General features: G+C 35.0%; 1 protein-coding gene across 1 annotated transcript in view; it reads left to right on the top strand.

The window, feature by feature from the left end:
- Window positions 1–256: 256 nt before the first annotated feature.
- The window catches only part of LOC134844913 (metabotropic glutamate receptor 4-like), a gene marked incomplete in the record, with an annotated part of 19,913 nt that continues 1,784 nt past the window's right edge, over window positions 257–18,385 (top strand). Inside the window, 2 exon segments of the mRNA XM_063861740.1 lie at window positions 257–784; window positions 1,291–1,480. Coding sequence (XP_063717810.1) covers window positions 456–784; window positions 1,291–1,480 — 519 coding nt within the window.

Raw genomic sequence — 18,385 nt, 5'->3', positions numbered from 1 at the left:
ACATTGAAACATCAAAATATCTAAAAGGCATAATGTTTTTCACTAAAATGTTGTTGGGCTTCAGATTATTACATTATTTCATTTAAAAAACCTTGATTTGAAAAACAATAAATCAAAAAGTTTTCTTCGTGTTTCACCAGAACAAAAAAATTTTTTTTTAGCTGATTATTTTATTTTTATTGGTGCACAAAAAGAATTACCGTTTTACAGTGATTTGAACCAATCGTATTTTACTTTCTTTTTTCAAACACGTATAACCACTTGGGTAAAAAGAAGATACCGCCGGTGGAAAAAAATATTTTCACCTCTAGTTTTCTGTAACGTTAATCATTAGTGAAATATGTTTCGATCTGTTTACGTTTAAATCTGAGAGTTTATAAGGTTGTCAATTGTTGTCGAAACTATTAAAACCAAACCTTGAATTCAACTAAATCTAAATTTATTCTTGAACAAAAATGCGCTACTTTATTGCAAGTGTTTTTAATTCCATTTTTATTTCATTGATTTTTGACATATTAATCGCGACAATTGAAAATTGGCCCGAGAAAGACAAAATTGGTGTTTATGAAGGCGACATTAAAATTGGCGGCATATTCATGGTACATGACCGTCACGACTCTCTAATTTGCGGGGACATTTTCACAGAAATTGGAATCCAGCAGCTCGAAATGATGATCTACGCTCTTGACATCGTCAATCAAAACTTTTCACACCTGCTTCACGGGATGACTCTCGGAGGAGTGTTCGTAGACGACTGCGATCGGGACACGGTCGGAGTTGAAAGGTCGGCTATAGATTAAAATATAAGAGAATTGATATTGCCAATTAAATCGGCATTTGAAGATTTCAAGCTCCAATTTTTGTTAGAAAATTGGCAATTTTATAATAGTCGAGAGCACATCGGTTGATCTGCGAATAACACAGGGTTTTTTGCTATTTTTTTTGGGAAAAATTGTGAAAATATAGATAAAAAAGTAAACACCAAGAATGCGAACCTTTGTTTTTAATTTTTTCGCTCGTTTTTTGTAGAAATTTATTTGCATGGTTAATGGGTGACCAAAAAACCCTAACTACTTTGAAAAAACCCTAACAAAACATTGAATCTGAATAACGGAAATTAAATTTTTTTCTTGTTACCCAAATGATGGCTGAAAACATTTTATATGATAGTCTCATGCATCACTCGGGGTAACCAAAATGTGGGGGAAAAAAACTAAAACCTGTTATTTGAAAATATTGTAAAAATTGCTTGCGAGAAAAAAAACATATAATTTCGTTTTGCCACCTAAGGTCTCTCGAGTTTGTACGAGGAAAATTCTCGAGCCACGACTCACAGGAGTGTTCGAACAAACAGGGAGGGGCCATGAAAGATGACTCGTCTAAGAAGGGCAGCACTGGTGTGGTGGGGGTGATTGGTGCAGCCTCGAGTGTTGTGAGCATCCAAGTTGCTAGCTTGTTGCGCCTGTTCAGCATACCACAGGTTAGTTATACTAATCAATCCAGTACTTCTGTTCAAATCACGGAGATTCTATCAAAATCTGCAAGTCTGCATAGTCTCCTCTACTAGGTACAGCCCAACCATCCGATATGTACATCGTTAAATCATCAGAAAAGTAGAATATTAGCTCAAACATTCGAGAAACATCTTTATCAATGCAAATATCCAATTAATTTTCAAAAAGAAGAGGAAAAACCCAATTTCTACGGTTCGCTTAAACTATATCTTTTTTTGGGAAATTGAATTGAAGTTAACTGTTCTGTAAACTGGAAACGTCTTCATGAACTATATTTGTGTTTTGATCACTTTAATCATTCTCTATTAAATCCCCCCCCCCCCAACAAAGAACTAATTTAACAGATAAGCACATGCGAGTTTTATAATCGCCCAGCAATCTAATAGTTGAAAAAATCTCATTAGTTTTTATGTTAATTCCGGATATTTGAAATAGCGGATATTTGAAATATCGCATATTTGAGCTAGAGCTTATTCTACTTCACAATTCATATTGTCTACTCAGTTCGATGGTGCAACAAAATTTTTGTTTCGATTTTTCTTCGTCTTTTACAACATAGTGCGTACGAAAAAAATTATATTTCGAATTCCCTTGGCAATAAAAAACTAATTTGATGGCTAAACCAAAAATTTTATTAAGTAGTTTAAAAATTGCCCCAGAAACGTTCTTCCAGGGGCCGATCTAGGATTTTCTCGAAAATTTTGAAAAAAACAGGCCGGAATAGGCGTTTTAGGCAGTTATGGAAAGTTTTGACCAAGACCAAAAAATCGCGTTTTTTTCGGCGCGCCCTTAGAAAAATTTTAGGGTCCGTTATCAAAAATGGATATCTCAAAATAGTACAAAGGGGTACCGTTTGGGTCGGCAGGGGGTCGAATCCCTGAGGGGCGATGCGTCCGCCACCCCTAAATTCGCCCCTGTGTTTTTCTATTTGTTTTGAGCGCGAAATAAATTTTGTAATCAAATAAACTTTGCAAAATTATGACAGCATTGGATTCACAGATGTTAGGTTTTTCAGTTTTTCTGAAAGATTTTTTTTTTCAAAATTTATTTTATCTATGTTCAGGTCGTTTACAATGCAAGACCATTAAACCATCGGTGACTCAATTTTTGAGTAACATGAGTCTTTGTTACTCGTATTCCGTTACGAGCGCAACTCAAAAATTTAAAGAAATTGAGTTTAATAAAAATCTGTTTCAAATTATGGAAAAATACTTTATTTCATTTATGAAAAAAAAAGTAATCATAGATATTTCATGCAATTTTCTGTACTTCTGGAGTTGCCTTAAAAATGAATGATTAGCTTTTTTCCGTATATAAAAACTGCCCATTTAGCATTTTTTGTCATTCAAGGCACTGCCCTTTGCAACTTGTGGCCTGCTCCAATTTTTGCCCTTTGATTACGCCTTTGATCATTTGTATGCTTTAAATTAGTGTTTACTAAACTTATAGAAAATGAAACGTAAATCACAAACCTTTCAACGTAAATTGTCAACAGATTTAAATCAAAACTTTTTTTCCATACAAAACAGTTTTGTGTTTTGTTTAGTTTTTATGGCATAAATGTATGACATATAGATCCATAGAAAAAAAATAAATGTCAGTTGAGGAACAAATTAACATACATTTTCGCAGCTTTACTAAGAAGCATTTACTCGAAAATGTCCAACACATGCTAACTCTATCACTTTTGTGAGAGAAAATTTAGAAATAAGAAGGACTATACCTACCTGCAGCATATGTCACAAAAAAGGACCAAAGTAAGAAAGGCAGAAAAAACTTTATTTGAAACTTAATAAAAACATATTTCTGAAAGGCAGTCAACTCCCTCAATTATATATATATTTTTTTTAAATACGCTTGTTTTTAATAAAGAACAACACAAAAACTTCGGAAAAAGTTCTTTACAATGTTCCGAAAAACCTAATCCTAGTTACAAAATAATAAAAATGATAACGTTTTTTAAAACTTACTTCGGTGAAAACAGAACAAAATCAAAGTTTTTATTTTGAGAAATAACAATTGGACCCGTTAATTGGGCCAACAGTATAAAGAAGAAGTAATCAAAAGCAAATTTGGTTGACTACTATATGATGAAGCCACCAACGGATTTAGGGAGGGGTGGAACCTTTCCCGCCTCAGGGATTTGACCCCTGCTGACCCAACGGCCCCCTTTCTAGTATTTTAAGATATCAATTTTTGTCAGGCTGTTTTCTAAAATGTGGCTAAAACACCTTTTATCCTGTTTTCAAAAATTCGCCTGCAGCGTAGAAAATTTGGTCAAAACAGGGTCTTGTTAGTGATTTGTGAGAGCTCAAAAAATCAATTTGGTTCACCAAAAAAAGGTCGATAAAATTTCGAAAGTTTGTTAAAATCTCCCCACCCCCCAAGAAAATCCCAGATCCGCCCCTGGTTGAAACCGTATGAAAAAATACTAATTTCGTGCCTCAATGACATCTTAAGACAATAAAACTACAACTTTCAAAAAACTTTTTTTCAGTATTATCGTCTTTCGAAGAAACTCTTTTGCAATTTTTTTGAACTAAATATTGCTGAGGGACTGGATACCATGCTGCGTCAATGACACCCCATGCAATTCTATTGGTGCAGTTTAGCTCAGTGATCTAATGAGTTCATATCCCAAATTCACTTTATAAAAGTATCTAATCGCTGCTCATGTGGCTGTAATGTTGTCTGTGGACTCAAAGTTTTTATCTGTCAATTCCTGGGGCGAATTTAAGGGGGCGGCAGTCGCCTCTCCTTCTCTCATGGATTCGAGCCCCTGCCGACCCAAATAGTCCTCCTTTGAACTATTTTAAGATATCCCTTCTTTGGCTGACGGACCCCAAAGTTTTTCTAAAGGCGCCTTAGGCGTCAATATATTCTAACTTTGAAGGGGGCACGCGCTGAAAAAACGCAATTTTTTGGTATTTTGCGGCGCAGAAAATTTGGCCCAATCAGGGTCTTTTTAGTACTTTGGGAGAGCTCGGAAAATCAAATCAGTCGACCTAAAAAAAAACAAGTCATCAAAACCAAGTCAACAATTGGTCGACCTAAAAAAAAAACAAGTCAACAAAAACGAGTCGACCTAAAAACAAGTCAACAAAATTATCATATTATCATTCATCGGTCGGCAAAAACAGCGCATAGCTTTTTTTGTCGCTTAAAAACAACAAAAGATTTCTTCACATTTGAGTCAGAGTTTTTTCAAAACTAAACGTGAAAGAGAAAAATTATTCGAATTATGTCCTTGTTTTGCTTGCTAAACATTCGGGCCAAATAATTAGCTTTTTAAGTGTTTCAGCCAAAGTTCAAATAAAATTTCATTTGAAGGGAAAAATTTAACAAAGTTTTTTTTCTTTTTCGTAAGCAAAAAGTTGCGAAACCAAGTCAAGACTAAAAATCTGTTCCTCTTTAAACCCTAAGGGTTGATGTCATACTTCTACCAGTCGTTCGGTTGTTTCTAAGTAGATAGGAAAACAATATATCTTTTCTGAAAGGTTAAAAATTTTCAAACAAACATCAATTCGTATAGAAGTCGGTCGGTTATATCCACATTATACGTGCGATATCTTGATATATGAAATTTAGAGGTATCCATGTTTGGCGACGGACCCTAAAAGTTTTCTAATAGCGCGTTCGGCGCCAGAATATACTAACTTTAAAAGGGGAGAGCGCGCCGAAAAAAAAGCAATTTTGGTCTGTTTTTTTTTTCAAAATTTTGCCTGCGGCGCAGAAAATGTTGCCAAAAAAAAAGGTTATTTTAGTGCTTTAGGAGAGCTTGGAAAATCAATTTGATCGACATAAAAAAAGGCTGACAAAATTTTCGAAATTGTATTGAAAATCCGCCAACCCCTCGAGAAAATCCTAGATCCGCTCCTGTTTAATTCAATAGTTTTATTTACTGATCAAGTTTTTATCTTGCCTTGTTTTAAAAGTTCATCAAACCACGGGTACGTAAGGTCCAATTCGTTAATGCTTAGTACAAAAATAGCTGTGGTTTTTAACACCACTGATACGGCTGAAAAGAGTCAATACGTCTCGCCACGCCTAGGCAGTAGAAGTGAGGTGACCATTCAAAGGATACTCTAAACGGCCTAGCCTGTTTTATAACAACCAGGCTTTTAAGGCTAGACGAGTGTTTTTGTAAGTTTCGAAGCAATTGGCCGATGAAAGACGAGAATTTGGCCAACTCACTTAAGTTGAACTGCATCATTTTTCTAGATCTAGTCTTTTCGTATTCGCAGTGAACGGACGCACATTAATTTAAGTGTTATACTGGAATGACTTTTTCGGACTTTGTGCCATTTGGTTATGTTCTATTTCAATTAACAATTAATAATTCGTTTTGAATCTAAACCAAGACTTATTTTTCTTTTTTCATTTGAGCCTTCATGTTTGGAAACATTTCTGCAGCCCTAACATTTTTTGTGGTCTGCTGAGTGAGTTTTTGACCGAGGAAGAAGTCAAACCTTATAGCTTTGTTATTTAATTGCTGCGTTAGATAATAACTCGATTCGGGCAAGACCCCGGTTGAGGTGATCGCATTATGTTTGGAAGCTATTCGGTCGAAGACACGGATGGTGTTTTGACCCAAAATGCGTCGTCAAAAACAGCGTTTTCGGTTGAGCACAATTTGGAAATATAGCCAAAATCAATGTCAAAACATAGTCGAACCTTATTTTGAATCAGTCGGAACAGCCAGTTTGGGTTGCGTCGATCAAAACAAAGCACGATTGTGCCTAACACAGTCAGACACATTTTTCTTCGGTCAAGTTGGTTAAAGTGTAGGCAGTTTGGTTCGAGTCGGTCGAAACACGACTCCAGCACCTCAACCCGATTTTGAAAGTAGCCAAAGAATCATTTAGAGCCGCCTTCCTTTCTACCACCAGACACATGACGTGCACAGAAAATTAAGTCTCATTCAAAGTCGTTCCTAAGGAGACGATTGTGTTGATTGATATCTAATCATTTGCACAGATTTTGTTCCTTTTAATTAAAACAAATTGCAGTATATACCAGCCAGTCATCAAGAAGGAAGAGATTAAATGATGATTGATAAGAACCCCTTTTTTCCTTTTTTGTCTTAAGAATGAGCTTTTTAATTAGAGTAGATGTATATATTATCTAGTGGTGGTCATGTTGAACCCTTATAATGCCACTAGATAGGAGCCCACAGGTGCTAATTAGACATCACTAACTTTGACCTGTAAATCTTGAAAAAAAAATTAGGGGGTTTCCAAAAAAACCGCTCCCGCCTGAAAATTAGTATATTTTAGAAAAGTTTTAGGGTCAGTCAGCCAAAAAATGATAACTCAATATAGTACAAAGTGGTACCCTTTGGGTCGGCAGGGGGTCAAATCCCTGAGCAAGGGGAGTCCTTCGCGCACCCCCACCCCCTCCCCCTTAAATCAGCTGGTGCCTGTGATTATTTTTCGTAATGTTACGGGCGGTTGAAAATTGCTAACTTGCCAATTTGGGATAATTAAATTCGCAATATATTGCGTACTTATAACACCCGTAAGAAGCGAAATAATGCAATCCAAATTGAATTGAGGCCAGCAATTTAATCCTGTAATCACAATACGAGACGCTGCATAAAATGCAAAAAAAAACTTTTTTTTCTCAAATACTTTGTCATTTATTCAACTAAAAAAAAACTGTTCAGTTGGCTTTAAGTGCAGTCGGAACAATCAGGGCTTTGCCCTGGTATACGAGCAGTCTTGTTTCAGTTTAAAACCCTCGCCTCAGCTGATAGACACCCTCGCCTCAGAATTTTTGTCCATCAATCGTTTTGCACTCATTACTTTTACCCAATAATTTTCCCAAAAATTTGCTTTTAAACTATTATGGGTTAGCTCATATTGGAGTTTAGTAATAAGCTCAGTTTTCTAAAGGAAAAAAAAGTATTGAGGGCATAAGGATAGGCAAGTTGTTAATGGCAGTGATAATTTGTTTCAAATTACTACATATTTTGAGAATTTAACGCTAAGAGATTTAAGACAAGAGTTTTTTTTGAGTTTCTGGTTTCAATTAAGGTGCAAAAACATTATTCCAGGGAGATTTGAGCAACCGGAAAATTTTTTAAGCCCGATTGAAATAAAATTTTATAGAAAAATTTAGAAGAGCCTTGCAAGATTGAGTGCTTTAAAGTGCAAGAGATTGCTATTCTTTTAAGATTATTGGAAGCTTATCTTGCAAGATATTAAAAAAAAACCCAACTTGTTCAGCTCGGGTTGGTATCGTTTTTTTTAAAAACGACATCATCCCCCAATCTCTCGTGGGATTAGAAAAATGAACTGAGATGAATCCATTCAAGCTTATCTTGAAATGACAGAACGGCCCCAGTTTTGAAGTGATTTGATTTCAATATTTCTTATCACCTGTACTAACTTTGAAGGTTCATTAGTTTTTATCAGTTGAAATTAATCTTCTCCCAAAAAGTTGAAAGCCGAGCTGGGCAATTGCTTTAACTAAGTCTGATGGTAGAACAGGGGAAATTTCAAACGCTTGCTAATTTCAATTTCCATCTATCCTGAAAATTATGTACTTTGGAAATTGACGCAATTATCTTTTTAAATTTGAATTTGATTATGATATCGTTATGGCTTCATGGAGGGACTTTATAACAGGAGAGATGGTTAAATCATTTTGTTCAAAAAGTTTATCGTCAAAATTAGATCAGCTGCGGCTGACCCCTAAATAGTCAACATCTCTAGGAGGACAACTTTTTTCTCTAAGCAGAGTAATTAAACACTTTAGGAATATGCACAAATTTGCAAACCAAACTACCGAATGAATGCTAGTTTCAAATGAGCTCAGCATATGATAATACCTAAGTTTGAGGTGGGAAACTTATGCAAATCCCTGGAGTTACAGATCTGTTTTGCATGGTTTATGTATCTAAATTTAACACATGCGACCATGTGAACAATTTACCATCCCTAATTTAATGTCAGGATCTTTTAACTACATGCTCCCCTGTAGCACCTTGCAACGAATTGACACCCCTTTTGCAATAGAGGAGCATGTAGTTAACAGGATACCAATGCCGATGGCAATTTTTTTTGATAGTTATCTGGGTTGGAAAATTGTCAAATTGGCTAATTTGGGATAATGAACGCATGGCATATTTTCTGCTATTAACGCTCAAGCAGCTATGTAATCCGCTCATAAATTGGTCCATATTGAATTGAGACAATTTATTTGGTGTTATTAATTTATTTGGTGATTTTGTAATTGACATAGCGCGCGGGTGGACGTTTTCTTAAAAAATACAAAAAAATTTTTAAATTTTACTTTGAAAAATGTATCAATTTTATCAATTAAGATGTTCAAAAACTGTTTGAAATACGTTGAAGGGTAACCGAAATATTCAGAATTTTTCTCTGATACGAATTTTTTTTAAATGACGGACTATTGGTAAAAAGGGTATTTTTTTCGTTTTTTTCGGGAACGTTCAAAGCTTTATCCTGATTCAAGCAGCCTTTTTAACTTTTACAAACCTACGTCTAATTAAATGTTTTTATGATATCTAAGGATAAAAATTTTCCATAGATAACAAGACTGCCAACTTCTGAATGCTACGACAGCATTATAGTCGGTATCAATTAACTGTTATTGAAAGCATTTTAAAAAATACTTTTTCGACAATTAAACATCATGTATAAACATTTGCGGACGACTATTTAGCCTGCCAAATTTAAAACGAAACGATTGTGTAGTGCGAGATAAATAGCCACGCAAAAAAGTGCGCTATTTTTCAGTATCATAATTCTATTGTCACCTAAAACTAGTCCAAAGCTTGATCATTTTGACTATTTTTATACACCCAGAATTTAACAAAAATGATCGAAGGTGATACAGGGCGGATATATATCGCATAAGCAGGGGGGATATAGGAGGGGGTAGGTTGGTGGACGTCCTTTCGTCTCAAGGAGTCGACCTCCTCACCAATTAAATGTTCCCCCCTTTAGTATTATTTTATGACATCGACTAACCAACCCTAAAAATTTCTAATGGCGCCTTCGATTTCGATGCGTACATATTCTAATTTAGCGCCAAAAAAGCACTTTTCCGGTCAAAACTTTCGGCCATCTCGACATGTTTTTTTATCAAGAAAATTGCCCGCGGCTCAAACATTTTGATCAAAATAGGGTTTTTATAGTGTTCATGGAACGCTTGGAAAAAGTCAATTTGGTCGACCAAAAAAAATTCGATAAAGTTTTTGAATTTTTTTTCGAAAATCCGCCCCTCCCTCAAAAAATCCTAGTTCCACCTCTGCGCATAGAGGTGTGAATTTCAGACAATTTTAATGGCTATTTTTTAATTTGGACTGGCTACCGCTCGACATAAATTGCCCTATGAAAACATATGCGGCAAATTGCATCATGTTGTCCACCACAACAAAACATCGTTTTCACATAGCAAGCAGTCTTTAAAAGAGTAAAAATTTTCTGTTTTTTTTTTCAAGTTGTCCCTTCAATTTTTCTGTATTTTTTTTTACTCATAAAGATCAAATTGTTTGTATGCATAGCACGAATACTACGGAACTGGCGGACCTCATATTATAACTTTGATAGGAAAATTGATCGTCAAAAATGGTCTGGAAACGTCAAAAACAAATTAAGCAAATACAGACCGGCACGCTTAGTTTCGTCAATTCCAAACTGGCGCGACTGAGTCTTGCCATGTTGAGACCAGCGCGGCAGAAAAAAAAACACCGCAAACAGCTCAACCGAAAAAACATTTTGAACTTTAATTTGAACTTAGTAATTTCAAAGCATCTTTTTGCATGACACTGAAAAAATTGACCATAAACGAAATTATTACATATCATAATAAAATTGAAAAGTGTTTGCTAATAATACTGATTTAACTAAATTAAGTTTCGCCTATTTTCTGGACTTCCGAGGTGCCGCCAATTTCAGTTTTAGGGTTGCTTTTCTCGTTCACTACAAACTCAAACTCAAATTGATGTTTGGCGTTGGGTAATTTACGGGTATGACAGAGACAGTGAGAAAATTGACAATTTTTTTTCTGTGAGTTTCGTATTCACCCGTGCACTTAACCAAGTGTGAATCACTTTATCTCACTGTAGGTAGTTATACAAAAGAGGTAAGCTGAAGAGAGGGAGTTACTTAGTTTTTATGGCTTGTTTCCCCCACCCGCTGGTCACCAGAAAGAGACAACACTCACTACTATTAGAAGACTTCCTCTGAAATGATTCTAAATGGTTTTTCCTACGCCAAACGGCGTGAACTAATTGTTGAGACAACTTCATGTCCCTCACGAGGTGTCAAAAAAGCGAAGTGACGAAAATAGGAGACTGGAAAACTAAAGTCAATCATTTGTGCCAAAAGGCAAGCCTTAATGGCAAGATTAAAAGCGATGAGTTTTGAAAAAAAAAAGCAGATTCGACTTAATTTTACAATTTCAACTGTTTCACGGGTCGATCAGTAACTTTTGCTATAAAGCACCCCAATTGGATAGAATTCATTAAAAAACTATATGAAACCCACCGAAGTTGCGACTTCAGTATAATTTAACAATTCTTTGGTTGAAGTTAAATCTTTTAAACTATGGGTCAGGGGCGGATCTAGGATTTTCTCGAGGGGGGCAGATTTTCAAAAAAATTAGAAAATATTGTCGACTTTTGTTTAGGTTGACTAAATTGATTTTTCGAGCTCACCCAAAGCACTAAAAAGAACTTGTTTTGGCCAAGTTTTCTCTGCCTTAGTCAGAGTTTGGAAAAAAGAGGCCTAAAAAGGGAGTTTAAGCAATTTTTAGAAAAAAATTACCAAAAAATTGCATTTTTTCGGCGCGCGCTTCCCCTTCAAAATTATTAATTATTGGCGCCAGCCCCGTGATGTCGAAATCATCCCACTTAATACGACACCCAGCTCAGGTACTCTTACACTGTTGTGAATTCCATGGAGTACCGAGGAATGTTCCGATTTAAGATGTTCCAATCTTAATTTCTGGCATGAAGATCATTGTGAATAAGGGTTTTAAGTGTGAATTTCCGAATTTTATTGTGAATTTTATTCATTTCAAAACTGATTTCTGATCAGAAACGGCTAATTCTGCCCTTTTGTACCTTACACAGATTGAATCTTGGTGAAAATTCTGGTCCTTGTGTAACCGAAACAAAAGTTAACTTAAATGTCATTCAATATAAATTGTTGTAGTGAGCCTCAATAATGATTACGATTATAAAATTTGGAAATGGTTTTTGACCGGCTGATATCATATTTTGTCTGATGAACTCCTTAATTTGCTTCAAAGAATATCAACACTGACAGGCAGTATCTGGCAGCAAATTGATTGCAGCAGACATTCTGTATATTTAGTAAGCCGAAGTGTGTCAATTTCACCTGTACTTTGGTAACAGGTCCCATTTCTCCTCCAGGAGTAAATCCTAAAATTGGTGGCGCACCCAAACTCTTGCTCTAACTGTCCCTAACTGTTTCTAACTTAACAAACACGTTTTGCGGTAGCTAAAAAGATTCGCATTGATTGGAAATTTTATTTCTCGATCTTATTGACAGATTGAATAAATCAGCAAACAAAGATTTAAATAAATATTCAATGTTCCAACTTCAGGAAACCCTCACTTTCGAAAGTGACCAGCATTTATGAGTATCAAGTCCTTCCCGCAAGGAGGTTCCATGGATAATAAGGGATTTTCATGGTCTGTCTCTATAAAATTCTAAATAATTGATTATAATGGATTAACAATCGATTATTAAACAAATTTAAAAAAATTAATTTAATCCACTATAATCGATTATAATAGATTATCATGGATTATAATAGATTTTTATTTAGTAAGAGCCTGAATTGTCCAAAACCTTGAAATCAAATATTCAACCTTGAACATTGCAATCGCTAAATTTTGTTTTATTGTTTTGTTTCGTGCAATCGCTAAAATCTTATTTTTTGGAGGTCTATTGGTAATGTATTTGGGAGGGGGAGGGGAAGGGGTAGGTGGGGTAGGGGTTAGGTGTGCGGAAAACGTGGGGGGGGGGGTGTGTACATTTTTGCTTGTAAAAATTGAGAAAATCTGGGTTTAAAATGTTAGAATTCGAGTAGGCTGTTAATAATGCAGAGAAACTGCAAGATTCACAGAAAGTTTTGAAAAAAAAATGGAGATTATAGTCAATTATAATCCAAAATAATGGATTTCAAATGGTTATAATCAATTTATTTTCTCTAAAAATAATGGATTATAATCGATTTCGTGGTCCCCAAGTATAATTAAAGTCGATTATTATCCATGGAACCTAACTACGGGTTTGTTTCATTGAAGACACTAACTAGCACGAGTACTTTTCTGTACGTATTCAATGCAAGGTTGTTCATTCTGCATAGCAGACCGGCATGTAGAGTTTCAGAACCAGCTTAGAACATTTTAGAATGCATTTGAGGGTCAATTACATACATAAGATAACATCAGCGTATGAGACAAGTGCCCCCACAAAATAATAACTGCCCTCTGTTCCCTACCCGCTGCTCGAAACGTTCTTCAACTATTTAGCTTGATGTAAAACTTTTTGAGGCTGACGATCCATCAAACTCCAAATCATAATCAAAAAAAGAATTACCCTTTTCTAACTGATTTGAGAACGCAATTGACATTCTGAACGAGCTTTGTTAGCACCATATCATATCGTTCAGACAGACAAAATAAAAATTCGCTCGGTCACTTTAATCCCACTTTTAGTTTTCTTAGTCTTTGGTTCGCCACTATTAGCCGACTAGTCCATGCATGATAAGTGGACTGCCATACCTTCGTGTTTTGTTGTTCGGTTTCTTCAATCGTAAAAGGTATAACTTCGCCATAACCTTTCGGTATCTTCTTTGCCTTATCCATTCTAAGAGCGTCTACGACTTACTAATCCGAATCGGCGCTGTTCAATAGAACCTATCATTGGTCGTGTCTCTCATCGCAGCGGGTTGTCAAAAAGTCTTTCCTTTTTTGAGTTTAACGCCCGTTGCGTCATTAGGCTCGTCTTTCTTCTTGTATATTTTTATGAGACATTTGTCTTCACATATCACATCAACACTTCTTTGGTCTACAGGATTGCCTATCCGTTATCGGAAAATCAAATTGCTAATAAAATGTACAAATTTTTCTTTACAAAGTTTTTTCCCAAAAAAGAGACCGCCCTGCCTAGAAATCTAACTGAGTCCTTGTATAAGCATAATTGAAAACGATATATTTTAAAATAATTTAAGTCTTTTAGTTGAACATCTATGAATGGGAAATTTTATTCCGCGTGGTCTGTCCAAAGTGGTTACCCCAACAAAGATTTTTTCATAAAAGCAAGAGTGAGCTCCATTATTCTTTTTTTAAAATAAACATTTATTCAATTTTGCGATATGAACATTTCGGGATATCCTGGGTATTTTGCACACCTCCCGCTGATTTTTGCGGGTAAGAATAATCTAATACATTTTTGGGCGGTTTCTATCACTTTTTGAAATTGAGCTCAAAATTAGCGTAAGAAAGCATTGGATGACTCCGCCCAGGATGCATTTATTTTGCTTTGACAAAAATTACCAATTAGCATTTATTTTGCTTTGAGAAATTTTAACAATTAGAAATGGGGATCTTCAATTTTTGTATTTGCACAATTGTACATTTGGTTTCAAATCATTTCAACAATACTGCAATTCAGTTTCCAAAAGATGGAGGAGTTCTAATATCATATGGCTCTAAGAAGAGTTTATTGTTTGTGCAATTCCGCCAGTAGTAGTGTCGCTCATAAATATTTTTCTTAAGCATATGTAAAAACATAAACTTTTGGGCGGAAACTCTAATGAGAAGCTCTGTACAAGAAGGAATTACCTCTTCTACCCTTTCCCGACGACGTGCCAATTTGGCCCTAACCATCCATCTTACATTGTGAGAATTTGACGAAGTTGCCAAGGAGAACAAAAATTAGTGCCTTATGTAGCCTCTAAAAATCAGACTACGTGGATAAAAATTAGAAACACAGAAAACCTCATGTGGCGGAGATTTGCCAGTTTTGAAAAATATTATGTTTTTCAAATAATTTTTTATATGATTAAATATATACATTACGAGGCCGAATTGTGCATTCTGTGAATTGAAAGCGGATTCCACATCAGACCAAAATCAGATTTGTCGCGAAAACCGCAGCATTGCTATTTTTCTTTGATCTTCCTCGCTGTTTTGGATTCCACAAACAAATACCTGAAAGACTGTACCACTCAAAATCGCTGCAAAAATAGGCCAATTCACGGAATCCGCACCCGTATTTGCAGAATCCGGAACATTTTGTGGAATCCACAAACAAATAATAGGACATGTGTATAGTTAAATTGAGCTGTTGCGGAATCCACAACTGTAAGCGGAATCCGCTTATTGAAAGTGGAATCCACAAGTTGTCAGTGGAATCCGCATTTTTTTTGCGGATTCCGTTTACACATATGTATATATGTAGTAGAATTTAAAGTTATATCTTTTAATCACTAGGTGGTTACCAGGAAATTCAATCTCAATTACTAAATTGCTACATTGATTAGCTACTTGTTGAATTGCCTAACGTTCGATCTCAATTTCTGTCAAACACCCAGCTTCAGGGTTTGGGATTGATGAAATCCCAAGCACTGGCCAATGTTTATGATCGATGGAATCCCCAATACTGACCTAATTCGGCGATATGATGTGCATTGTGTTTCTAAACACTCTCAACCAAATGACTATTAGTAACGAATTTATTCCATATTTATTCCATTTTGTTCCAGTATTTGGGATTCTGTCAATCCCAAATACTGACCAGTATTTGGGATCGATGGAATCCCAATAACTGACATAAACCGGCGATATGCTGTGCGTTGTGTTTCTAAACACACTCGAACAATGACTTCAAATATTGAAATTATTCGGTGTTGTATTTCCAAAACTAAAATTCCCAAAAAATGTTTGATGGTATATGTATCCCAAATATTAAGAGATGACATCCACTTATTTTGTACCCCAATATTTAAGATTTGTTCGTGGATGCCGCTGACAATGGTTAAGTCCTTGCTTTTAAATTCCTCCTTGCTAAAAATAAGAATTCCAGCTCTAGATTTTATTTGTTTATATGCAAGTTCAGTAATAAACAAAGTTCGGAATCCAATTACAGTTTGCGGATTCCACTTACCTTTGCGGATTCCACTTACAGTTGCGGAACCCAGAACAACTAGCTATATTTGCTTTTTTCGGAATCTGCGACGCAACAAATGTGCCGACAAAATTTACGCTACAGTTATTTGTACGCTATATATTGTATATTGTTATATTTTGGAACGTGTTTAAAGGTTAAATTCAGGAATCCAGGAACATACAGACACAAAATTGTGCGCCTATCCAGTGCACAGTTTGGCCTCGTAATGTTTTTTTATCACAATAATTTTGTTTGGATTCTCAAAGAAACTTAAGTTTTTTGGTTACTGCCATTGTTTTTTCTCCAAACGCATTTTGGCTCCCAAACCCCCATGTTGAGAAAAATTAATGTTCAGTGAATTCGCTGAAAATCAATAAAATGGCGCCCAATCATCAATGAAAATCATTCACAACATACTGGGCTGCTTCCTGAAACGAACAGTTTTGTCTCTTCTAATTTTTGATATGAGCAAGTAAAACCAGTACATCTGTGTTGTCTGACAGATTACTTTTTAAAAGATGTTATTGAACTAGTTCAGATAAAACAGTGATTTTTTCAATGCGAACATTTCGTAGGCTCGCAGGCGCCTGAAATTTGCAACGCAACCAGAGTGGAATAAAAAATGCGTAGTGCTGTAGAAATTGTTGAGGCAAACTGATTAGAACAAAAAATTATTACCAGGCGCTAGTTATTACTTTTTGTTCTTAGCATTACGTGAGGAGCACAGGTTTTTGTCTCATAAGAAATTTCATCAAATTTCCAACCTGCAAACGTTTCAAACTTGTTTAAATACAGTCTCAACAGTCAAAAACTCGTTTCAACCAAAAATGACCTTTATTATGTTTTTATGTACTTGTTTTTAACAACTGAATAGTAATTAGGGTTTTTCTTTTGAGCATACAAGCGTAAAACTGTTCTTCAGTGAAGTTAAGTATGTGCCAATGATTTTCAGTAGTAGATTATAGACAAAAAAGCCTTTCAAAATGCAATCTTCTAATTGACTTTTTCCAACTGATCTTTTTCCTCAAAACATCCTCCATGGAAAACATCAATGGATATTTTTCAATTTTCCATGCATAGAAATGTCAAGGTTATTTTTGCCCTTGATCTTCTTCTCTCCTTCTCTCTTTTTACTTTTATTTGAATAAAAATTTTTAAACGCTTGTTTTAAGTTTCCATTCACCAAAAAATGACGTTATTTTACCTAAAAATTGAAAGTTTCCATCAAAACTTTTTTTTTTTAAAATAAAGAATTTTTCCTGTAATTTTTGCTGATCAAAAAAACTAGATGACATCAAATACTTTGCGTAGGCTGCCACTGGGATTGATTGGCTTGCGTCTATTCAAATTGGAGTGATTAATTTCACACGTAATAAGTCGCTGACTGAAAAAAACGCGCGCCTACCCTTTATTCATTATTTATGATGAAAGATTACACACATAACGCAAGGTATACTCATCAAAATAGCGTAGACACATCTTATAAAAACCACTTTCAATAGAAAACTCAATATACGAAACTAAGGATCAACCTCAATGCAGAAAAATGGCGAATTGGAAATGCAAATTTGATTTTTTAAAGACGCATTTCAGTATGTCTGATGTCAAGACGCATGTCGAAAAAGATAATATAGTGGTAACAAGACTGCGCTTGTGTACAGAACAAAGCCCTGAATGTTCCGAATGCTCATTAGTTGTTCCCGAATAGTTTTTGGTAAAATTTTATGATAAATTGTAAGTTTTCTATTGCCAATATCGAATGCAACTGTTAACATTTGAGTAGAATCAATATTACCAAATATAGTTTGCTCAATTCAATTTAGAACAACTATGATTGCGGATAATAAATACGCGTATTGAAACCATCAACCCTTTATTCCAGCAGCGATGCCATCCGCATTTTAGCCTGATGAAAGCATATTCGCTCGACAATTCACAAGTTTCCTAATCGATGCCTATACGTTATCAACTTTTAAAAAACTGCTCTGAATTTAAGAAAACGCACATCAAACAAATTTATTCCTCACTTTAGTCAAAATTGGAGCAATAACACCTTCATAAAAATAACAGACTAGTAGGTAGACAAAAATTGGATCAAGCAACAAAAAAAATCATGTTACGCGAAACTTAGAAAGTACAGTGCTGATTTAAATTATCTGGAAAAAATGAACAAAACTTGAATTTTAAAACACGTTTTTCTCAATTTGGGTTAAAATTAGACAAAAGTGAAAAGAACAAAATTACTTAGAATTTCATTAGAATTTCAACATTTAGCATCATTAATATGGTGCAATTTTTCTTCAAAATCTCGACCAAAGTTTTACCCCAAAAATGGGTCATTTTGGCTTTTTCAAAAAATCAAGAAAAACGCTGAAACTGTCTTGTCAATTGACAAGTAATATATATCAGAAGAAGCCTCTTACACAGCCCAACAATGGTCTAGAAAGGTTAAATCTCCAAAAATTGCAGTAAATTGTTTAAAATTTGTTTTCAGCAAAGATTTTGCGTTTTATATAGTATAATCCACGTTTCCTGATTATCAAGCAAAAAAATTTTCTCCAATGCAGATTTATAGAGATTTAACCGATCTATAACATTGTTGGGCTGTGTAAGAGGCTTTATTTGATATATAATACTTGTCAATTAACAAGATTGTTGCAGCGTAATTCTTGATTAATTGAAAAAAGCCAAAAT

The sequence above is a fragment of the Symsagittifera roscoffensis genome, chromosome 4, assembly GCF_963678635.1.
Source record: "Symsagittifera roscoffensis chromosome 4, txSymRosc1.1, whole genome shotgun sequence".
NCBI lineage: Eukaryota > Metazoa > Xenacoelomorpha > Acoela > Convolutidae > Symsagittifera > Symsagittifera roscoffensis.
This window is presented reverse-complemented; position numbering and strand designations above follow the sequence as displayed.